The sequence below is a fragment of the Chanodichthys erythropterus genome, chromosome 8 (genome assembly GCF_024489055.1).
Source record: "Chanodichthys erythropterus isolate Z2021 chromosome 8, ASM2448905v1, whole genome shotgun sequence".
In the NCBI taxonomy this organism is placed as follows: domain Eukaryota; kingdom Metazoa; phylum Chordata; class Actinopteri; order Cypriniformes; family Xenocyprididae; genus Chanodichthys; species Chanodichthys erythropterus.
The window spans coordinates 4,900,490-4,925,436 of NC_090228.1; the positions used below are offsets into that span (position 1 = coordinate 4,900,490).

General features: G+C 37.9%; 2 protein-coding genes across 2 annotated transcripts; both read right to left on the reverse strand.

Moving 5' to 3' along the window:
* Positions 1 to 721: 721 nt before the first annotated feature.
* Positions 722 to 7,435, reverse strand: kitlgb (kit ligand b). The gene is made up of 8 exons (XM_067391881.1): positions 7,412 to 7,435; positions 7,067 to 7,174; positions 6,676 to 6,732; positions 4,977 to 5,135; positions 4,722 to 4,893; positions 2,575 to 2,675; positions 2,221 to 2,402; positions 722 to 2,120 (listed from the first exon to the last, which is right to left on the reverse strand). The coding sequence occupies exons 1-8, from the start codon at positions 7,433 to 7,435 to the stop codon at positions 2,078 to 2,080; spliced, it is 846 nt and encodes a 281-aa protein (XP_067247982.1). The 3' UTR covers positions 722 to 2,077.
* A 2,347-nt stretch (positions 7,436 to 9,782) lies between these two features.
* lmf2b (lipase maturation factor 2b) lies at positions 9,783 to 24,541 on the reverse strand. The gene is made up of 14 exons (XM_067391547.1): positions 24,359 to 24,541; positions 18,996 to 19,249; positions 18,783 to 18,811; positions 17,950 to 18,143; positions 17,408 to 17,589; positions 16,407 to 16,557; positions 16,036 to 16,170; positions 15,652 to 15,757; positions 15,305 to 15,401; positions 13,772 to 13,945; positions 13,471 to 13,639; positions 13,273 to 13,384; positions 10,862 to 10,970; positions 9,783 to 10,753 (listed from the first exon to the last, which is right to left on the reverse strand). Exons 1-14 carry the CDS (start codon positions 24,450 to 24,452, stop codon positions 10,421 to 10,423), a joined length of 2,139 nt encoding a protein of 712 aa, XP_067247648.1. The 5' UTR covers positions 24,453 to 24,541; the 3' UTR covers positions 9,783 to 10,420.
* Between the last annotated feature and the right edge of the window lie 406 nt (positions 24,542 to 24,947).

Sequence of the window (24,947 nt, forward strand, 5' to 3'; positions counted from 1 at the left end):
GGTTTGGAACGAAGGCAGACATTTGCACATTAAAATCCCTTAAGAAAAAGTATTTGGACCATTAAGTTGCATATTATGTATGAATTTAATTGTGTTAGATATAACATATCAAACCAAGTGGCATCAACAAACAAAGTGCAAAAAAACAATCCTACACTCTAAAAAATGCTGGGTTAAAAACAACCCAAGTTGGGTTGAAAATGGACAAACCCAGCAATTGGGTTGTTTTAACCCAGCGGTAGGGTTAAATGTTTGCCCAACCTGCTGGGTAGTTTTATTTAACTCAACTATTGTTTAAAAATTACTGTATTGCTTAATTAAAATTAACCCAAAGTATGTTGGATATGAACATTTATTAATGTTCAATGAATAATTATTAAACAATAAACATTTATTAAATTGCTTATTAATACATTTATATTAATACTATTAAACTATTAATTTTATATTAATACAATATTAAAGCTTATTAATAAACATTCACCTTTTGTCTATTATTGTTGTCTCTAATTGCATCTGGTTTTTAATTTCCCAACTATTTTGGGTTCATTTTAAGCTAGCCATATAGCAATTTTTAAATAATAGTTGGTTTAAATAAAACTACCCAGCAGGTTGGGCAAACATTTAACCCAACCGCTGGGTTTGTCCATTTTCAACCCAACTTGGGTTGTTTTTAACCCAGCATTTTTTAGAGTGCATTTTTTGCACTAATGTCTTTTAACTAACTAGTGTTGTTTGAAGTCAGTTCACAAAAGTGTCTTAGCACCATAACAGTAACAATGAACATGTCCATCAGACAGAAACTTAGTATGTTTGTGTTTTATTTCTTTTAAAATAAAGCTAACTTGGTTTGATATTTTGTTATATAATGTACAGAAATTCATACATTAGGTGCATCTTAAGTGTTCAAACACTTTTCGGGCTTTTCTTGTATGTAAAGAAGCAGCATGAACATTTGTCAAAAAATCTCCTTTTGTGTTCTGTCGTCATACATTATCAGTAAATGATTTTCAATTTTAGGTAAACTATCCCTTTAAAAACAAACTATAATTCTATTCTAAAACAAAAAAAATCTATTCTAATCTACTCAGTTGGCCTTAATCTCACGGCGTAAATCTTATTTAGCTACAAGTGAGCAGAAAAACAGACACCGGAAGAGAATGAGCGAGAGATTCTATAGCAAGTGAGATTGAATTATGGGACATGATTCATGTTGATATTACATCTTTATCATATGAGCTCTTTTCTCATGCTCTCTGGGTTTCCCCATATTGTCATGAAAACAATCAGCTCTTGTTGCGGTGCCGGAGTGTGTGAGCGTGTGTACACGGCCAAGCTAGTAAATACAACGCAAACGGACCGATGACCTGGCTTACAGACCCTCTCAAGAGCGACAGAGACGTGTGATTCTTCGAGCTGGAGTGTGTTTGTGTGAGACAAACAGAGTTAAAGCCAAAGTGTCTGATGTCTGATTCCTCCCTCTACAGAAGAACCGGATGTTGTCCAATGTTCACAGACACACATCAAGAGCTTCAAGATCCCCTCCATCAGTATCAGCCAATAAATGAGTAGTAAAACGCCAAAATTCTTATCATCGTTGTCCACGCTTTAATTCAAAAGTGTTTCTAGACAAGCCCATGCTCTGTTCCAGAGATGTTTTCTGGTGCAACATAAACCACCATCCTCATGCAATGGGGCGCTGGCACAAAAAAGCCATTTATCCTCCGTGCAGAGGCCTGCAGGACCAGTGGCGTTCCTCAAAGCCAACGAGCTGCCGCGGGCATTGCGGCCGACCAGCCAAAGTGCTCTTCAAAGAACCATACTTCCTGCCGGATGAAATCATAAAGGTTTTCCCATGGCCGCTTTTAGGATGGCATCCCGGACACTCGTTGATTGGTTAAGCCAGACACAAGTTGCGATTTGCATCAGCATAATGTTTTTTGTGGTGAGCATTGATACATCTGATGCATCCCTCCTGTCACCGCCAAAATATTCCCTTCATTGTCCGCTTCATAAATCCGGAGATTTCAACCACAAAATACTGTAATTTCCGCTGGTTTCCCTCATGCATTTTTGATTAAACCTCTGTGTCTGCACACCCTAAAGAATCCAGCCACGCCCTGTGAGGATGCCACATGGTGATGGAAAAATGAGCTTTGTTAGGTCTTGTTTACTAACTGGTAAACAGACAAAGACTTGATGCAACTAACAGACGCCTACCTGTCCTGTTGACTGCTGGAACCAGAATCCCCTCGCGCAGCTCCGCTGTGGGGCTCGGTGCCGCTTTCTTCGGCTCTGTCGTGGGACTCGGTGCTGCTTTCTTCAGCTCTGTCGTGAGGCTCAGGCAAACTGAGAACAACTTCATGCCTTCTTTGTGCACAATAGCCTCCTCTTCTGAATACCTGGATATTGAGATTTGCATATAAACTTTGATGGATGACCTCAGTGAGATGTTAAAGACACAGGTGTTCTTGAAGCATGTCAGTGCAAAAATTGCAAAAATTTCATTGAACGCCTTCAGGGCTTCCTCACTGTGGTGACGAAAGGAAAAACAATAAAAGGGTACTAACTTACCATTGTTACAGTGAGAACCAGAAGCGCCATGCAGGGGATGACGAGCACCGCCAGGAGCAAATGAATCGCTCCGTTCATGCCATGCGGCTGTCTGCTTTGGCCTGCCAGAACATAAAAGCACATTCCCTTTTTAGTTCTTGCGTATACACTACACTATATAGCATGAAGTATGTGGACATCTGAGCACCACACCCATTTGTGTTTGTCGAGCATTTAATTTCAAAAGCATTGGCATTAAGGCATTAAGGAGTTTATCCTTCCTAGCAGCTTCCATTCTTCTGAGAAAGCTTTCTACTATATGTTGGGACATCAATGAAACTACTGATGAAAAATGGTAGTTAAACTTGTATTATGTTCGAATTTTGTGTATGATTTTTATGTTTCGGGTCATCCTAATTGGATTCAACACAATTCATGAAGAATCACACTATGAAAAAAAAAGGTAAAAAGAGTAAACCTTTAATATTAAAGGGGTGATTGATTATGGTTTCACTTTTTTAACTTTAGTTAGTTGCTGTTTGAGCATAAACAACATCTGCAAAATTATGATGCTCAAAGTTCAATGCAAAGAGAGATATTTTCTTTTAAAGAATTCTCTGTTTAAGGACTACAACAAATGGCTGGTAGGGACTACAACAAGCTTCTTCCTGGATTAGTGACATCACTAACCCTAAAATTTACATAAACCCCGCCCCCAAGAACACGCAACAAAGGGGGTGAGGCCATGTTGGGCTACTTTAGAGAAGAGGAAGAGTTGTTGTAATAGAGTGTTGTTGCCATGCCGTCATTTTATGCCAGACTGCTTCACAAACGAGGGTCAATTCAACACAAATGAGGATCAATTCAACACAAATGATTAACATGACGGCACATGCTAGTGGATGAGTTGAATCAACTCCACAGCAACTACATCAATTTATCCACTAACCATTCAGAAACATCCAGTTACATTCTAAAAGTTTTAACTAAAAATATTCTCCATCAGTGTCGACTCCGGTTTGAACAATGTAAGGCTGAACACCGTTACTGACAATCCTCATTGTGTGAAATTCCCCAACTTTGTTGTTGTTGAGCAACCGAAGCGTGAGCTGGTAAAGCTCCGCCCTCTTCTGGAAAGGGGGCCGTGAGCAGCAGCTCATTTGCATTTAAAGGGACAAACACAAAACGGCGTGTTTTTGCTCACACCCAAATAGGAGCAAATTTAACAAGCTATAATAAATGATCTGTGGGGTATTTTGAGCTGAAACTTCACAGACACATTCTGAAGACACCAGAGACTTATATTACATCTTGTGAAAATGAGCATAATAGGTCCCCGTTAAGAAATGAAAATCTTAGGGTTAAAAGAACTGTTGCCAAACATATAACATACTGGAAACATAATAATCACTGCAATAATGATCCAGTTAAGTGACTTTTTTCAGTGTATATGAGATTAACCATACATAACAAGCATTACGTGCTAATCAGAATTCACGTTGTGAATACAGTCTTTTCATAACAATGCACAAAAAGAAACACAGACTATGAATAAATAATGCATAAATAATTCATAATACTGTAATGTTATTTTTCAGAGGCTCATCTTCTCACAACAAGGACAGAATTCATAGTTTAGCACTTTGTCAACTAAAACTCAACATAATATTGAGAACATTTAAAGAATATAATTTTCACATTTATGTATTTAAAGATCACAAGACTAAACATGTTGTGGCTTTGTAGAGGCCTGTCAAGACTCAGTAAATCATATCTCTATGGACATGCTGGACCCTCCGCAATGCTTTCACACAATTCTCAAGAATGTCATTGCATGCTTTAGCGCCACACTCCTGCTTTACAAACACCAAGACTGCTGATTTACCTGCTATAATGTGTGTTTTGCACAAATATGCTCAAATTTTGCATGCACATGCTAAAGTTTTAACAAACTCATGATGGAATATGCTATGAAATCATCAGCAGTTTTCAGCAGAACTGGAAATTGTACATATATGCTGCTCCTCGCTTTATTATCTTTGGATCCATTCCACAGAATTGCATCCATTCCACTGAATTACAACCATTTACCTCCAAAACCGTCTGCAGATTGCATCTAGGCCTGCTCACGCATCATATACATAACACGCAATATTTAGTGCATTCACCTGGTGTGAAAGGAGGGGCTGCAGGAGTCTGGCAAGGGGGAGGTGTGCAGTGACGAAACTCGACGCCCGTGGACCCAGCCGCTGCAAGAACCTCTTTAATGTGGTTGAAGTAACGTCTAGTTGGCCACTTTCCCCTCTTGTAGTGGCATTCGAATGTTTGCATTGTCACCTCCTAGTAAAGACAAACAAACCAGGGTGAGCCAACAGCCACGACAACATTTCAAATAAAGCAAATGTAAATTAAGAGGAAATTACCAGCTCCTCTCCATCCAGATTGAAACGAAAATTCTCCAGCATTATTATAAATATTGTGATGTTCGCTTTATTGGTGGACAGGTTGCCAAACTTGAGTGCCAATGTTTTTAAACTGCTTTCAACTTTATACAGGTTCACATATAGCCAGCAAGCGCCGCCCTTAAATATCAGAAAAGAAAAATGCTTAGGTGTATCGCAAACCACATTAACTGATACATAATGCTGATGGCCGCAAAATGAATTTGGACACTTAAGCCGCACTTAAATGCCTTGCACGAGATACAAGTCTCCCTGTAAATAATAATCTTATCCCTTAAAACTCATCTTTTATCACCAAAGGTTTTTTTTACTGTGAAAAAAAAAAATCTTCATGCCTTAAAATAGCTTGAATGTAACTCTACACCCTTGCTTCATTTAGAATACGCAGATCTATGAATATGCTAATTAGCCCCGCCTCCACTCACTCGCACAAGCTCAGAGATCCACTCGGTCAACTTACTGAGGTAAACTCAACGTCATAACAGTATAATACCAAAGTCTCTTTCCCTAGTCATTTCACTCGGCGGCCATCTTTTAAACGCCTATCGGGCATCCTGGGCATCATGCAATCTCTTTGAATGGGGAAACATCAAACTCTTCAAAACTTTTCTACAACCTTACGATTAAATTTCATATTTTAAATCACCAATGAAATCTAACAACAACCGGCTCATAAATTGTGTTTCTAAACGCTCGAATCATGACAAAAAAAACTATTTTTCAGGCTGGATCAAGCTAATGCGCATGCGCAGACCTAAATGCGCGTCTCTTCGGAGGCGCGCGTCTGACTGTTTCTACAGAAACCGGTGATTCTAACGGCCGCTGAAGTGACGCGATGACTTTACCAGTTGGCGATTGGCTCTTATTTAGAAGGCGGGACTTACTCAGCCATATTGCGCGTTACACTTTGTTCATAGACTGTAAAAAAAAAAAAAAATAAATAAAAATAGACTTTCTCCCATTCAAAACAATACGAGTGACACGTCTTGTGTTATTCTATAGTCTTTGATAATACATAACAGTAATTAATATGATTAGCCTTTTGCTTGACTACGTTATCAAACATCTAATAATGTGTTGCTAATGTTATACAACCTTGCTTCAGAGTGTTCATGGTTAATGATATGCTAAAGCCCACTGGCACATTGACGTAATTGGTTAAACACCGGCGATTTCAAACCACGTTTTTTAAACTCTTTAGCTCACTGCAGTTTTAAAGACAAAATACTCAGCAATGGTGTTGACTTATGAATTTGCACAAGGTTTGTCTTAAAGCACATTAAAACACCACATAGACACATAAACAACATTAAAAATTGATTTTCACCACAGGGAAACATGAATGCATTCATGCAAGACATTTCCAGATAAAACGTTTGTTAGGTTTAAATGATGAAGCAAGAGATAAATTGTTTGAAATAATGAAAATATTATGAAATATCTATGCAAAAATGGCATAAGGTCATTGAGAGAAAAGCTTTGCATCATTTGTTTGCCATGTGGTTTGATATTTTATCATGTATAAATGCAATTAATGTCATGCATTAAGTGCAGCTTAATAGTCCAAATATGATTTTGGTCCACTGTAGATGCAGCCATATCGATAACAGAGCAAACCCAGTCAACCGTATTATGAAATATTAGCATTTATCACACTTACCACATCCTTGGTGATGAAGTCGATAGGAATTCTGTAGTCACTGGGAATGTTCTCACTCTGATGAGTTGGGAAAACAAGAATTGGTTGGTTAAATAAAAGGTACAAATTGGTCAATTGGCAAAAAAAAAAAAAAAAGTCCTGACTACTGCAGAAAAAAATGTGAAATGTCATTGATTTCCCTGCTGGAAAAAATGGCAAAAATCAGCCTAAGATGGTTTGTTGATCTTAGCTGGTCTAACCACACGAAAAACAGCTCAAAAACCCTCCAGGTCAGCCTGAGTGACCATAAATCAACCAACTTGGTTAAGGCATTTTTTAGCACAAATTTTTTAGGTTTCACAAACACAAAACGCAAGAAAAGAATGAATAAAAACTTAGTTGCAGATCTTACCAGTGTTTCCAACGTGGCCACATCATCAGTTAAAGGGCTTCCAAAAACACCTGAGCACGTCACAAGCCCAGAAAAAAGCAACACTAATACACAAATGCTTTCTCCGATCTACAACGAAAAAGTCTGAATATAGTTACAGTATTAGAGCCAGTAGATGCCAAACGCCTAACTAGTCTGAACATGATCACATTATGCATCTTAATCATTTCACCAGACAACCCCTATAAATTGAAAATTTGAAAAGTAATCAACGATTGCATAATTTATCATAGAAAGTGAGTTGAGCCGCTGAGTATTTGGTTGCGCTGGGTGTGCGTGCGCGTCCCCAAAAGTGCATGTACTCACCTTAACCTCCCTCATGTGGAACATGGGAATATTAAAAACAAATCAGCCGTACGTCTCCTTACTTTCTTCGCTTTCCCTGACAGCGGAATGCAGGCATGTTTCCGCCTGTACATCTGACTGGAGATAATCACAGGACGGGATCGGGATCAGTGGTTTTGGCGTGTCTTTCTCCTCCGATCCCGATGGAGAGCATGGCGTGCTCAGCGCGCGACGCCTGTGCGTAATTTCGCCCTGAAGCGCTTCTGTGAATTGAATGGTTGAATGGGGGCGGATGGACGTGTCCTCTGTGTTTAAGAGGTAGGGCGCTTTGACTCACTTTTAATGTGTAAAATAGAGAAAACTATTCAAGGGTGGTTGGGTGACTCACCCAGACCTCAGTCACAAGTGACATGGGAGGTTCGTGTGTGTCCTGCAAAAAAATGAAGAAGCTTAAACCATCCTAAGATGGCTTGCTGATTTGAGCTGGCCTCCAAATGCTCCAAAGCTAACCAGACAAAAAAAAAACCTGTCTCTAAAACCAGCCTAACCAGCTGAGAAGTGGCCCAAACCCCTCATAAATCCAACATGACCAGCTGAAAAGTGCACCAACACTCTAAAAGCAGATTGTGTATGGTTCACACCAAATATATAACTGACTAAACCTTATTTCTATAAACTTCAATGGTTTGCTGGTCTATCAACCTGATCACTTGGTTTTAAAGTGGTTTTGGGCAATTTTCAGCAAGGTCATTCTGCGAGACCAGCTTAAGACAACTTAAAGCAGTTTAGACCGGTTTAAGATGTTCTTTTTCTTTTCGACATGGTAATAACAGTCTGTAATTACAAGATGATCCTCAAAGTTACTGCACCAGTACATGTAATTGCACCGGTGTCATTATTTATTAATAATGCTGCACTTACACTGTAAAATGTTGTTTTACACAAATAATATAAAATTATATGTGAGTGGTATATATAGGCCAATACAGCCATTTCATTTGTGATTAAAATATCTTAAAATGAAATGTTTTATTTATTTTATATATATATATATATATAAAACATCATATATCAACATAGTCCAAAATGGTATTAAAATTATGTGTAGAGACCGTTACTTTGTTATTAGAAAGAATGTCTGTAAAAATTAATTTCATTGATGTCATTTGGAGTAACCAACATAAAGGGACCATTTTGGATCAAGTCATGCGGTCAATATCATGTGACAGGATGTGACATCATTCAGACACCTGCAAAGGACCACATGGTCGTGAAGCAAAGTAACTAAATCTCTTTTTTTAATATTTGAAAAATTCATGTTTTTTTACTTGATGTTGCAAATTCATGTCCCGAAACATCAGGTCATTTGGTACAACCGCTATAAAACATGGAAAATGTTGTAATATTTTAAAAACTTGTACTAAATATAAAATGTTTGATTGTCCTTTTGCTAGCTAGATAGATATCCGCCTGTTAGCATTGTTTGAAAATATCATCATTCGGTGTAACCAAAAGTGTCATTTGGTAAAACCGTCATTTCGGTTAAACCGACTGAATTTGAGGACAAAATTTAGTCCATCTCGTAAAAAAATGACAAAAGCAGTGTTAATTGATTATAAAAACCACAATCTCATTGTTAAAACTTAATAAATCTTCAAAATAAATATCCCCATTATGTTTTTAAATTACACTTTTAAAAACCTTTCATTTGTCAATGAACTATTATATATAATAAATGTTTTATAATAGAATTCAAATAAATGTTGAAATAAAATGTTTCTATATGTTAACATTATAGCATTAGATAGCCTATTATGAATTTACAAAAATATATACAATTGTTCAATGCTTGTTCATAATGCTTTGATGTCAACATATTTGGCTGAACTGTACCAAACAACTTATTCTAACTAAATACAATCTGCATACTGCATATTCTGATAAATAATAATGAAACATGTGGCCTCACAATTAAACAATATACAACCCGTTTAGAGTAGATATGATTATATTAAATAATATAAATAATAAAAAAAAAGGGTCATATCGAAAATCCTGCCTAGGTTGTATAGTTTTTGTTTTTTTCACTCCATTAACAGTCAACATAAGTGTGTAGTGATGATTTGCGTACGCTGCCATCTAGTGGTGACTGACAACTGCTTTGCAATTTTTACTTATGATTTGACTGACAGACAGGTGGATTAGGTTGACAGAACTGGTATATCCTCTACTTGAGAAACAATATAGGGTGAAGTTTAAAATGAAAATAAAAACATATTGTCCAAGGAAAACATTCCACCCTTTATAAAGAGGCACCTTTCAACATTCAATTTTTAAAGCTGCAGTCCATAATTTTTGGCGGTTGTCTTTCGGAAAAACATTGTAGCCGGAACTACTTCTCTCTGTTTATGTCTATGACGAGTCACGCAGGTACTGTGCTACTCCACAGCGGCGGCGAATCAACCGGTCTAAAATAGTCCAAATATAAACACTTACTATAAAAGTGTAACGTAGTGATACAAGATAAGACAAAAATACGGTTTGGAAAATGGATTCATTATGTGCTCGCTCAGTATATACATTTTGAACACACAAAAAACATTATGGACTGCAGCTTTAAGGTGAAATACATTTTTGGATGTTGATTTTAGTAGCTGAACATACGTTAAAGATTAGAAAAACAAAATAATTTATCAACAATCGTTTAATGAGTTACATAGCATGAAAAAGTTGCATTTGTGCTTTTGTAATAATCTTTGGGACGTCCACTGTGTATAAAGAAGGGTGTAGCAGGTGACAGCTTAAAAATGGACTCAAAGCCAATTACACCATGTGTACTGTGCATTGGACTGAGTGGTTTTGACACAGAGATAAAACAGTGTAGTGGCAAACACACAAATCTGAGATGTGTGACAGGCAGGAAATCAAAAGACTTAATTTTAGAAGAAAAAAAAAAAATTGTACACCTGAGAAGGAATCATTTGTCATTGCATCTGGCCAAAGATGAAGGCACAAAGTGACAGCAAGAGCTCATTTCCTCTTGCGGGGGCTCCTTTCCGACTCCACCCTTCTTTCTTCAGAGTCCTTCTTGCCGCCCCGGTTGAACGTATATGCGGCGTGGCTTTTCTCTGCGGTCTCTGAGGGCTCTTTGGATTTTTTTGTCTTGTGATCAGCCGAAGCTGGTCTGGGTTTTTTGGCCCCTAAAGCCCAGGAAAAGATGGCTTTGATGAGAAAGATGCCGACCAAAGTAGCTAAAAGTGTTGAAAGCACCAGGGACCCCGAGAGGCCTTTGACGTGGCCCCGAATGAGGCTCAGGACTTGGGATACAGGCGTATCCGAGATGGGCTGAACTGGGAATTTCTCCTGCACGTAAACAAACATGTTTCAGCGTTCATTTAAAATCAAAACTCAATCTATTTACTTTCCCAATGCATATTACTGTGAACGATTCATGTTTGTCTTCATCTTTACCTTCAGTCCAGACTCATCTAGCAGTTTCTCAAGCGTCGGGTCATTAAGGTTCACAATGGGAAAAAACTCCCCTTTGTACTTCCGCTTCCACCACGCCTGCAGATGGGTCCTTCCAAAGCAACAAACAAAAGTACAGTAAACCTGAGAGCAGATTCAGGCTGTGATGAAGTTTCTCTTCAGTTTCAGTAATTCCAGCAGGTTGACACAGAAAAAAGGCATTTCTATTTTCGTGTGGGCTTTCACATGATGACCTCACCTCTGTCTCTAAATAACCGTGCAGCAGAGTCAAAATCTGCTAAGGGGTAATTACATCTAACAAATCATGTAAAAATGTATAATCTTTTACTGTAATACATATGATACATTGGTACAATACTTTGTAGAAACTACATTTTATAAAAAAAAAATCACCGGTCAAGTTCCTGCATCTATATTTATGAGAGTCAATTATGTATTATGTATGTTATCATCTAGTCATGTTGAAGCTGCTCAGGCTGTCATTTTCTCTCTCTTCTCGGAAAGCGATGACGTAGTCAAAATATCCGGTAGTTTGAGTTTTCCAGGAAATGCATGACTCGATGGACCTCTGCTTCTCGTAAATACTTGCATATATTGTGCATGTTATTTTTTGACAGACATTGATTGATATTCAAATGATGTGGATTTGAAAACAGATGGATTGTAAGGTAATAATTATTTATTTCTTAGCCAGGAAGTATTTAGTGAAGTGATTGATGCCCATGAATGTGTTATGTCGATGTTTTTATTTCTAATATTACAGCCGACAGCCAGGCTAAGCTTTTGACGGACATGATAACATGCGTGAGGGGTGAACTATGTTTGATTTTTGGGTGCTGGAGATGTTTGAAATGCTTTGCGTAGTTCATTATACTTATTTTAGTGAATTAAGTTTATTTCGTGGCTTAAAGGGTTAGTTCACCCAAAAATGAAAATTATGTCATTAATGACTCACCCTCATGTCGTTCCAAACCCTTAAGACCTCCGTTCATCTTCGAAACACAGTTTAAGATATTTTAGATTTAGTCCGAGAGCTTTCTGTGCCTCCATTGAAAATGTATGTATGATAGACTGTCCATGTCCAGAAAGGTAATAAAAACATCATCAAAGTAGTCCATGTGACATCAGTGGGTCAGTTAGAAGTTTTTGAAGCATCGAAAATACATTTTGGTCCAAAAATAACAAAAACTACGACTTTATTCAGCATTGTCTTCTCTTCCGGAATTGATTCCATTGAATTGATTCCATTGAATTGATTCCATTGAATTGATTCCATTGAATTGATTCCATTGAATTGATTCCATTGAATTGATTCCATTGAATTGATTCCATTGAATTGATTCCATTGAATTGATTCCATTGAATTACGGGTTTGGAACGACATGAGGGCGAGTCATTAATGACATAATTTTCATTTTTGGGTAAACTAACCCTTTAAATAAATTACGTTTCTCAGAGACTGACATGTTTGGCTTGTCAAGAATGTTACATTTAGCTAATGCAAATTCATTGATGCAAATTGATGCAATTGTTGCAAATTCAAGTTCATGTTTTACAAGGAAAGGAGTGGTTTTGATGCACAAAGTTGTTTTTATTGTCTCTTATAACACTATTCTTTGATTTAAACCCATGAAAATGCAGATCCTGTTGAAAATAGTGAAAAATCACTTTTTGAAACCGTTGTTCCATTATTACCCCTTACTGCTCCAGTATCCTTTTAACACCAAACTTCTAATGTGATACTATTGAGTCAAATTATATTAGATATCATTTAGCATTACCTTTTAAAAATACAAAAAGCAAGTAAAGAAGTTTTTAAAATTTGAATAACATTTATGTAATTTAAAAAGAAACCAAAAAAATCATGATATTAAATCAGATAGGTTGTATTATACCATTATTTAACTGTATATAATTTAGCATTAACATTAAAACAGCTACTAACAAATGGGATTATTATATTATATTATATTATATTATATTATATTATATTATATTATATTATATTATATTATATTATATTATATTATATTATATTATATTATATTATATTATATTATATTATATTATATTAATGGACCCCAGGGTTGTCAGAAGCAGATGTCATTATAGTTGGGTAAACTTCTATAGTGGTGAATGGAAACAACATTTAATTAGTTTTTCGAAACGTAAATCACAAGGTAATAACATTTTATTTAACCCTTAAAAAAAAATATAACCGTTTAAGCATTTATTTTTCTCCTCAGAAAACTTGCATAACTATGGAACAATGGAGATAAATAAATTATTCTCTACACGGACCAAAAATATGAAATCACAAAATAAATATAGCACTAATCTAAAACATCTCAATCTAAATATATGAGTGTTATATAGTAAGGTATGGAGCTCACTTGTCTTTGGCAGGGTCTGTGAAGTGGTAGTTGTAAAGCTTGGCTTTGATTAGGGCTGGAGGTTTCTGACTGAAGGGGTACTGCGCTTCATCTACTTGCAGCAGACTAACCACTACAGGAAAGAAAAACAGGTTAACAGCTTAAATAAGACTTAAATGTAGGCTGACATGTACAGTGACTCCTGCCATGGTCGCTCACCCTCTGGTTTGCCCTGTAGGAGGCGCTGTATGAGGCCTGTAAACCAGGGGTTTCGATCATACCCCTCTTGAGCCGTCTGCCACATCAGCCACTCCAGCCGGGGCTGGTGAGGTCCTACTATGGGTGGGGCTGCGTCCACATTTCCTGGTTTATACATGGTGTTCATTTCCTGCAACAGGAAATGAATGCAACAGTCCACCGAGATTAAACTAAATGAAGACTTTATGGAAACAATGGCTGTGTCATTCATTACTCAGAGAGTATTGTTGTAGCAGGGCAACCTTTCCCAAGTGCTTCTTACCGTCCATGTCAGCCCATCATAGCTCCCCTCTAAAACGATCTCAGGCCTGCCCTCGGCGGAGACCATTCTGTGCTGGATCCCGTATGCCCCGACCAGCTGGAACCTCTCCACGGCGCTGTACGCCTCTCGCACTTCAGGTATTACTGACATGCCAGCCATGGCTGTGTACGGAACCTGAGAGGAAACACCAACATGTACTGTAAAAAGGCAGGTAAAACACCTAAATTGTACCAGTTCAGTGTATAACAACAGTTCTCAATCTTTCTGCCCCCCAAAATTTCTGCTGTAAAGGAAAAAGACGCTCATTTTCAAAGTTTTTTATTTACTGAAACAAGCAGTGGAGATAAAAATCAAATTAATTAAATATTTAAGTAAATATTCAAAATTATTTTTATTTTATTTTATTTATTATTAATTTACATTATTCATTTTATTTATAAATAACAGAAGCAGTTTCAATAACTGAATGCTTATTTTTTAAGTTTAAATTTTATTATTAAATTAATATGGAAGGCTTGTTTCCGCCACTAAAAAAAAAAAAAACCTCCCTCTCAATTCTGACTTTATTTCTCATAATTGCGAGATTTAAACTCACAATTACGTGTTATAAAGTCAGAATTGTGTGATATAAAGTCAGAATTCTGACTTTTTTTCCCTCAGATTGCGAGATATGAACAATTGCATCTTATAAAGTCAGAATTGTGTGATATAAACTCGCAATTCTGACTTTTTCTCAGAATTTTGACTTTATCACGCAATTCTGACTTTATAAGACGCAATTGTGAGTTTATATCTCACAAATTTGAGAAAGAAGTCAGAAATGTGAGATAAAAAGTCGCAATTACCTTTTTTAAAACATTTTATTTCATGGTGGAAATAAATGCTTCCACAAATGAAGGAATTTACCTGCCTGTTTTTTTCAATTTTTTTTTTTTTTTTTTTTTTTAAATCACAAATACAGTAGCAATTTCTACCAGCTAAAATATACTTTACAGCTTGACAATAACTACAAAAAAGATGACACAAATACGTTTTAAGATTTTACTAAATTGCATGACTTTGTCATATCTAGAAAATCACACTTAAAATAAAATTATAGTTTTTTAATAAAAAAAATGACATGTTGAGAGAATTAAAATAAATATGACATCAGGGTACATCTTGAGTTTTAAGCTCATCTTATAAACTATATTTTCCTCTTATTTTAAATCATGTTATGCCATCTTGAGGCCCCCTTGTTACTGTGCAGAGGCCCTAAAGATCATGTTTTACAGTTATGGACAGCAGAGGGCACTGTATTGCTTGTGTGTAATAAAAACTGGAGCAAAATGAAGGAAACAAAAAATTATATACAATGTTTTAACAATAATATAGTTTGTTTTGTTTTGTTGTTTTTTTTATACTAAATGCAAACAAATGCAAAGTCATTTGAGAACAGTTATGCATTATCAATATGACTGGATGAGACACAAATCTGCCAAAATCAAATAATCGCACATTAGTTATGTTGCATATGTAGGACATGTAGCTCACCACACTGAGGGAAAAGACAGCCACAGCGGCCGCCGTGATGACCGCCCACTGGATGAGGGACCACAACTTGCTGACGATGCCTCGTGTGCACACACACCTACCAAAGGAAACAGATGTGAGATTTCTTGGCTTGCCTCCTGTAACAGTGGACAAAATAATGGTCTGAAATTCTAAATCTTTTGTACGTACACACACTTGTATATGTGGTTTACGAGGACTCTCCGTAGGCGTAATAGTTTTTAAACTGTACAAACTGTATATTCTATCCCCTTACACTAAACTTACCCACCACAGAAAACTTTTGGCATGTTTTGAGTTTCAAAAATGCAGTTTAGTATGGGGCTTACATTAGCATGGCGGCGACCGCTTCCCAGGTGAACGACAGCACACCAACCCAGACAGTGGGGCCCTGAAAATACCTCAGAAAGTCATCAAATTCTCTTTGAGTGAAACCTGAAAGAAAGCAGCAATGAATAGATTAATAATTTAATTAACTGATGTATCTGTTGGTGATATTTTGACTTGTTGATACAGCAGAACAGGTTTCATATCACAAAACATCCTGAAAAACAACAAATCAGTTCATGGCATGGCAGGTTAATGAAATTATCAAACCATAACATATCCTAACAATTCAATTTTAAATTTGTACTCATGCCGTTTTCAAACTAAAAGGAAGCATCAGATACTTTTTTGCAAACCAGTTTTATATTTCACACTTGAAGACTCACTGATTTTGGATGAAAGAGTTTTGTTTTCCCAGTTAATCTGCAGCTTGAAGAGAATAATTGTACTGATCAGGATGAACAGGTCGACGGCCAACTCCACCAGCACAGACAAAACACAGAGCAAAGTCTGTGTACAGCCTGAAAAGCACAGGCATACGCTCAAATTAAAGCTCATAAGCATGTTGGGATCGTCACACATTAGTTCACAACATTATTTTGGTACTGGCAGAACAAAAAGATTTCATTCATCTCCTTTGATGCATTTTTACTAAGATTGCATTAATGAGCCCCTTAATTAGATCATTAGTGAAAGTCTGTTACTACCCCACCAGAAATGACTGCACAAAACAGAAGTTAGAGATGTGAGGTCATACTCCTGGACTTTTTTTCCTGGCCCTTCTTCTTCTTCGGGCTGGTACTGGAGTTGAAGTGATCATCATCCAGCAATGAGAAGCTCAGGGCGATGCTCAGCAGGTTCAGAAGGCTACAGTTCCCAGTGAGGATGTGGCAGAGCTGAAGAAACAGCTGACAAAATGGTATAAAACAAGTATTAGTGAAAAAAGACTTGCAGTACAACACAGACACTATAAACTATAGACACTAAAAACAAATAAAAATATAATGCCATATCAGTATCAAAAGCTGGAAAAACAAACAAAAAAAACATAAAACATACAAATTATATATATATAATTATATACTTATATATATATAAACTGTATTTTACATATATAAAATTATAATACATACACACACTTATGTTATATATGCAAAATTTATATACAACTTAATTTACATATATAAAATAAATGAGATTATATAATATAAAGTTCATATTTTTCATATATATATATATATATATATATATATATATATATATATATATATATATATATATATATATATATATATATGAAAAATATGAACTTTATATTATATAATCTCATTTATTTTTTAAATAAATAAAGTTAATTTGTATATAAATTTTGCATATATAACATAAGTGTGTGTATGTATTATAATTATAATTTTATATATGTAAAATATATATTATATACAAGTTATTTAACATGTATAAAATACAATTATATATACAATAAAAAATTTATTATTTTTTATATATATATATATATATATATATAAAAAATTTTATTTTTCTTATGTGTGTATTTTACATACACAAGATGCATTTAATTTATGTAAAATATTTTATAATAAATAAATTGTTTTAAAATATAAAATAATACCATAAAAATATTGTAGTGGGGCCAGTAAAAGACTAAGTAAAGACACTTCATATTTTCAACAGAAGGGATGTAAATATCTTTTAATGCATGACACACACACACACACACACACACAATATGCAACCAACCTGAACATAAAAGCCGACCAGTCTTAAGCGGCGAATGGGAGCAAAGTACGTCAGAAGAGGAACGGTGATCTCGCACTGCAACACGACCACTGCTCCTAATCTCAGCAACCAATCAGGGAGCTGATGCACGAACCAGGCCAAAGGAGTGGGACTCATCTGGTTCTCCAAATGATGACTCAGTGCTGCAAAAGAGATGCTGGAGTTTTCAAAACACTGTAATCTACAGATGACTCAGTTTGTCCCACACAGATGTGTTGTCTGCCTCACAGTTCTTGGCTATTTTTAAAATTACTTAATGAATATTTCTAGAATTTCTGAATTTGCATGAACTAAGAGCCTTTTCATTTTTTTAAAAGTATTTAAGTCACTAGATTAAAGCCATATACCAACGGCTTATATAATATATAAAATCACATGAGGAGTGAATTTCCAGCAAAGTGCCATAAAAGATTTCCTCATTAATAAGAGTGGGCAGCATGACGAGCACAAATGAACTGATCAACCCATACAGAATGAATAATGATAAAAATCATTCAATGTACCTGACAGCCCGTACCACGCAGGGTCGCCACTGGCCAGCTTACTCACACCTGTGCAGAAGGTCAGCCGGAAGAACAGCCAGCGGGTCAACCAAAAGGTCACAGGGTCGTGGTACCTGTGAGAGGAACGCCTGCGCAGCAAACCCAGCGGAGCAACGAGCACAGCCAGAAACCCAGCCTCCAACAGCAGCATATCCCTATGAGACGGTTACAACGAATCAGAAACAGTCTCACTCAATTACAAACATGACCAGATTTCTATTATTTCTGAAGAAAAGAGCCCACTCACAAGTCTCTATAATGTTCTTCCTAGACATGGCTGGAGTTCTTCAAATATGACTCAGCATTTTTTTTCTTTTGCCAATTTTGTTAGAAAAGTAAAAGCACAGTCCACTAACTGATTAATCATTTAGTGGACTGCAATCACATTAAATTTAATTGGCAGGAACATAATATGCAGTAAAGTTTGTGGCCAGTTTATAAGAGGGAAAACAATCACATTCAAAAACAACCCCTATACCCTCATTCACTATTCCCTACATTACTCCACTAATGTAGTCCACTTGAAGGAGTGAATGAAAACACAAGAGTGAATTCAGAAGGGATTGAATAAGTGCACTCGATAACTTCAACTATGGTTTTGGACAGCACTATGGCTGTCCCTTCAAATAGTGCCCTATTTAAGGGTATAGGGGGCAATTTCGGACACAGCCTTAGACTTTCTGCTTCAGAGAATCTGACTTGCAAATGGCCCAATTACGAGCCTCTACAACAATAGAGAAATTAACTGTTACAACGAATGAGATATAAGTCATATGAAAACTTGTGGAACTTACCATTCAGACTGGAGGAATTCTCCCCCAACCTATAAAACAAAACAATCACTCAATTACAGTTAAACAGAGGCCACAATGTCAAAAGCCTTTTAAAGAAGCGCCTGACTTGGTGCACAATAGTTTTATGAACTTAAATAGCTTTTCATATTCTGAAAAGCAGTATAAAAAGCTACTTATAGAAAGCTATTTAAGCTATTTTGGCATTATACTGACATTATACAGTGAGAGGTAGAGGGCCCACAGGCAGAGGTAGATCAGACTGTCTCTCAGGGGCACCAGCAGCATAGCACCCAGGCTCAGCACCACCCCAAGCAGGCAGATGAGCTCCAGGGCCTGTTGGGGCGCCAGACCCAGGGACGGACCCAACCACAGCAGGGACGGGGAGGCCTCCAGCTGCTCCAGCAGGGGCCGCTGCACTTTTGGCATCTGCAGGCGCACAGGAACAATGCCCTCATCGCCATACAACCCTGTCCGGGGAGACACAAACAGAGGCATGCTTAATGTCAATTTGATCATTCTTGCTGTGCATGATATAACTGTGAACATTACTCAAAACAAAATAACTTAATCTGACTTTTCTTTTCAATAAATGGACAGAAAAGCATACAAACATAACCAATTCAGTCTGATTCACAAATGAATGACTCTTATGAGATGGTTCTTTTAATGGGTTAGTTCACCCAAAAATGAACATTCCGTCATCATTTACTCACCATCATATCGTTCCAAACCCATAAGACTTTCTTCATCTTGTTACGCAGCGCGTTTGAGCTTCAGCAAGAACCAGTGAGGTTCATTCTCGTGTTGCGCAGCACGTTTGAGCTTCCGCAAGAACCAATGAGGTTCATTCTCGTGTTACGCAGCACGTTTGAGCTTCAGCAAGAACCAATGAGGTTCATTCTCGTGTTGCGCAGCACGTTTGAGCTTCCGCAAGAACCAATGAGGTTCATTCTCGTGTTGCGCAGCACGTTTGAGCTTCCGTTTGAGAACCAATGAGGTTCATTCTCGTGTTACGCAGCACGTTTGAGCTTCCGCAAGAACCAATGAGGTTCATTCTCGTGTTACGCAGCACGTTTGAGCTTCAGCAAGAACCAACGATGTTCATTCTCGTGTTACGCAGCACGTTTGAGCTTCCGTTTGAGAACCAATGAGGTTCATTCTCGTGTTACGCAGCACGTTTGAGCTTCAGCAAGAACCAACGATGTTCATTCTCGTGTTACGCAGCACGTTTGAGCTTCTGTAAGAACCAATGAGGTTCATTCTCGTGTTACGCAGCACGTTTGAGCTTCCGTTTGAGAACCAATGAGGTTCATTCTCGTGTTACGCAGCACGTTTGAGCTTCAGCAAGAACCAATGAGGTTCATTCTCGTGTTACGCAGCACGTTTGAGCTTCCGTTTGAGAACCAATGAGGTTCATTCTCGTGTTACGCAGCATGTTTGAGCTTCAGCAAGAACCAATGAGGTTCATTCTCGTGTTACGCAGCACGTTTGAGCTTCAGCAAGAACCAATGAGGTTCATTCTCGTGTTACGCAGCACGTTTGAGCTTCCGCAAGAACCAATGAGGTTCATTCTCGTGTTACGCAGCACGTTTGAGCTTCCGCAAGAACCAATGAGGTTCATTCTCGTGTTACGCAGCACGTTTGAGCTTCCGTTTGAGAACCAATGAGGTTCATTCTCGTGTTACGCAGCACGTTTGAGCTTCCGCAAGAACCAATGAGGTTCATTCTCGTGTTACGCAGCACGTTTGAGCTTCCGTTTGAGAACCAATGAGGTTCATTCTCGTGTTACGCAGCACGTTTGAGCTTCCGCAAGAACCAATGAGGTTCATTCTCGTGTTACGCAGCACGTTTGAGCTTCCGTTTGAGAACCAATGAGGTTCATTCTCGTGTTACGCAGCACGTTTGAGCTTCCGCAAGAACCAATGAGGTTCATTCTCGTGTTACGCAGCACGTTTGAGCTTCCGCAAGAACCAATGAGGTTCATTCTCGTGTTACGCAGCACGTTTGAGCTTCCGTTTGAGAACCAATGAGGTTCATTCTCGTGTTACGCAGCACGTTTGAGCTTCAGCAAGAACCAATGAGGTTCATTCTCGTGTTACGCAGCACGTTTGAGCTTCAGCAAGAACCAATGAGGTTCATTCTCGTGTTACGCAGCACGTTTGAGCTTCCGTTTGAGAACCAATGAGGTTCATTCTCGTGTTACGCAGCACGTTTGAGCTTCCGCAAGAACCAATGAGGTTCATTCTCGTGTTACGCAGCACGTTTGAGCTTCCGTTTGAGAACCAATGAGGTTCATTCTCGTGTTACGCAGCACGTTTGAGCTTCAGCAAGAACCAATGAGGTTCATTCTCGTGTTACGCAGCACGTTTGAGCTTCCGCAAGAACCAATGAGGTTCATTCTCGTGTTACGCAGCACGTTTGAGCTTCAGCAAGAACCAATGAGGTTCATTCTCGTGTTACGCAGCACGTTTGAGCTTCCGCAAGAACCAATGAGGTTCATTCTCGTGTTACGCAGCACGTTTGAGCTTCCGTTTGAGAACCAATGAGGTTCATTCTCGTGTTACGCAGCACGTTTGAGCTTCCGCAAGAACCAATGAGGTTCATTCTCGTGTTACGCAGCACGTTTGAGCTTCAGCAAGAACCAACGATGTTCATTCTCGTGTTACGCAGCACGTTTGAGCTTCTGTAAGAACCAATGAGGTTCATTCTCGTGTTACGCAGCACGTTTGAGTTTCCGTTTGAGAACCAATGAGGTTCATTCTCGTGTTACGCAGCACGTTTGAGCTTCAGCAAGAACCAACGATGTTCATTCTCGTGTTACGCAGCACGTTTGAGCTTCTGTAAGAACCAATGAGGTTCATTCTCGTGTTACGCAGCACGTTTGAGCTTCAGCAAGAACCAACGATGTTCATTCTCGTGTTACGCAGCACGTTTGAGCTTCTGTAAGAACCAATGAGGTTCATTCTCGTGTTACGCAGCACGTTTGAGCTTCCGTTTGAGAACCAATGAGGTTCATTCTCGTGTTACGCAGCACATTTGAGAGTGACAGAAATCACTCAAGATTTCATTAAAAATATCTTCATTTATACAGTCGACATATAGTGCAGTTGCGCTTCTGTTGATCAGAGTTCGAGTCCTGGCTCGCGGACCTTTGTGAATGCCATTTCATTTTGACTTTAAAGCTGTATTGATGAATGAGGTATGAAAAAAAAAAAAAAAACTGGTCATATTTCATTGGGTAAAGTGCTGATTAGAAACACTGCCATGTGGCCTGTGGTGACAGACTGTCCTCATGGTCTGCACACAATAATGTTGTGTGTGCTCAGTAATAAAAGCACAAAACATCAAGCTGTATGTAAACATTCATTCAACGGAACAACACAGGCGCACACTGCCATGACAATGAGCAAAACAAAAACCCGTCCTGTGACTTTTTAATGCCTCCGAACAAGTACAGACACCCCAGATGTCCTGGCAGTGTCAAACACTGAATGCGAACAGGTGCACTATAAAATACTGCTTTAGGCGACCTCCTAATTTAATGAACGGCGGACTGACATACAGTACAGAGAGATCAGGAAATACTACTTTACTATGTTGCAGAATGTTGACAATTTATAAAGTGACTGCAGTCTTAAGGTGGGTGGCAGTTCACAGAGTCGCATGTTCACATTTTTAGCATGCAAGCCACAGCAAGAGTGCGCGTATAGCAGGCTGGTTTGAGTTAGAGAACAGGCCGTGTATTGTGCCAGTGCCAACGTATGACTCACGGTTGCTCTTTGAAGACCCAGTTCTGCTACAAACGACTCCTCCAGTCACACTGCCTTGAGGATCGCTTCCCATAGAGGGGGCTACGTTTCCCAAAAGCATCACAGACTGTAGAACTATTACCACCAATGGTCTCTAGAATCAACTTAACTCACCATGCTTTTGGGAAATGCAGCCCTGAACTGAAACACTATGAACATGTCCCCTTCTGTTGAGTTTTAAACATGCAGCTGAGCCACAAACAACCCAACTCAAAATATCAAATGGGAATAATAGAGCTATTATTAAGTGCATATGATTTCCCTTATCTGTGGGCAACAGTCTGCTGGTGGCCAGATTCGGCAGTACTCCGCTTTTTATGATAAACACCCTACAATAGAAGGATAGACATGAAACTAGAGATGCACCAATACTAAAATTCTCCACCGATAGCCAATAATTCAGAGTGATATCTGCCGATAACGATACCAATGAATGATCGTTTCATTAAAATGAATAATTAATCATTGTATTTTGAAAGAAAAGCAAATCAAAACTTTATTCTCTCCCTTTCTTCAACTTGTTTCAGAGGAACTGGTATCAGTTATTACTCAATTTAATATTAAACACACATTAACTAAATTCTGAAGAATAAATTAACATTTCTTAACTTTCTGAATGTTAGAAATTCATATAATTACTATTAATATTGAACAAATCTTACTGGTTTCTTAGCATTTTCTGTACACAAAGCAAAAATTTTCCTGCCCTTTTTTAACTGACAGGATATATCAGGCGATAGCACCAAAATGTGCGTTTATCGATACCGATTATTGGCCGATAGATCGGTGCATCTCTACATGAAACTGTGCTTTTAATTCTTTCAAATAAATAATATAAAATTGCATAAATTATATTTGAACTGACTGACCAAAGTATTTAAAGGGAGAAGATTACCGTAAAAACATACATTTTAACATTAGAAGGTAAATCCACTATTAATTTGCTATATACAGTATTAAGTTACATCAAAAGTAACTGTATAAATTAAAAGTAATCCCTTACTTTACTTTTTCAAGGGAAAAGTAATTAAATTACAGCAATTAAACACTTTAATGCATTACATCCAACACTGATATGGATGCATATTTAGAGAGAGCATGCATAATCCTGCTCTTGGTAATACATTTCAAATGTATGAGTCACATAATGGTTAGAAATGAGAGCTTGTTAAAAATTATTTTGCTGTTGCATGGGTTCATAAGAGCTTATTGACACTTTTAGAAGGTCATGCTGTAGAATCAGCTGTAAAAATAAGGCCTACATCATAGATGGCATATGCAAAGAGCATTTTAAGGAAACAAAAAGCTCACAGGCCCCTGAGCGATGACGGGTCACTACAGTGCGCACTCAGCACTAACTGGCGGGGTTCCTAAAATCAGCACATGTGGAGGAACTGAAGCAACGCTGATTTATCCATACGGCCATTATGTCTAGTTATCTCGAAGTTCTGAAATCATATTTAAAATATTGAATACACTGCGCAAATTCAATTGGAATGTGTCGTTCTGCATGGAGATTCGGTTTGTGCACGAGCTCCTTCAAAAGTTAGGAGTGAAACTGATCCCCCCGTGACACGAGAACCTGCGGGAATGAGCGATTAGCGACAATGAATGAACGAACCAAAGGAATGCCGTTTTGTTTTCGCCGACATTCCACAACACAGTTCAAGTTCAAGTGTATGTATGCGCAACCATTCATTAATGCCGCACCCAAAATCCACCATAGCCGCCAAACACCCACCTTCAAAAAAACACAAACTTCCCTACCTGGTATCTGAACGTAGATGGATGAAAAAGCACACACGTAAATAAGTGCAATGCTGCTCAAGAACATTTGTCTGGGCGTTTTTACTTCCCCCATCTTGGCGGCTTGCTGCAGGGATGAGGTGTCACTTTGTTTCGGGTGATTCGAGCGCTGATGCTCATTGGAAAAATGAAGAGGAATCAGAGGGGTGGAGTTTGAATTTAGTGATGGGAAGTCCGACTCACTTCCGCGAATCGGTTCTTTCGAACTGTTCGTTCGATTCTTTTACGTCATGACGTAATCACACCACCACGTGGTCCCTGAGAGTCAAACTGAAATGTTCTCAACGTTCTAAAAAGAGCCATATGATGTCATTTAGAACCTAACTGTAATTTTACATCAGAGCTTTCTAAATTAATTTAGTCACTGAAATGTTTTTGCGCGTTTTATTGAAATGCTATCAACTGTTTTAGATGCGAGGTAATAAAACCAAAAAAGCGTGTGAGACTCGAGTACCGCTCGAACTGATTGATTCCAATTCATTTAATGTAAACGGTTCAAATGATTCATTTAAAGAATCGATTCAATCGAACGATTCGTTCACTAGCTTGA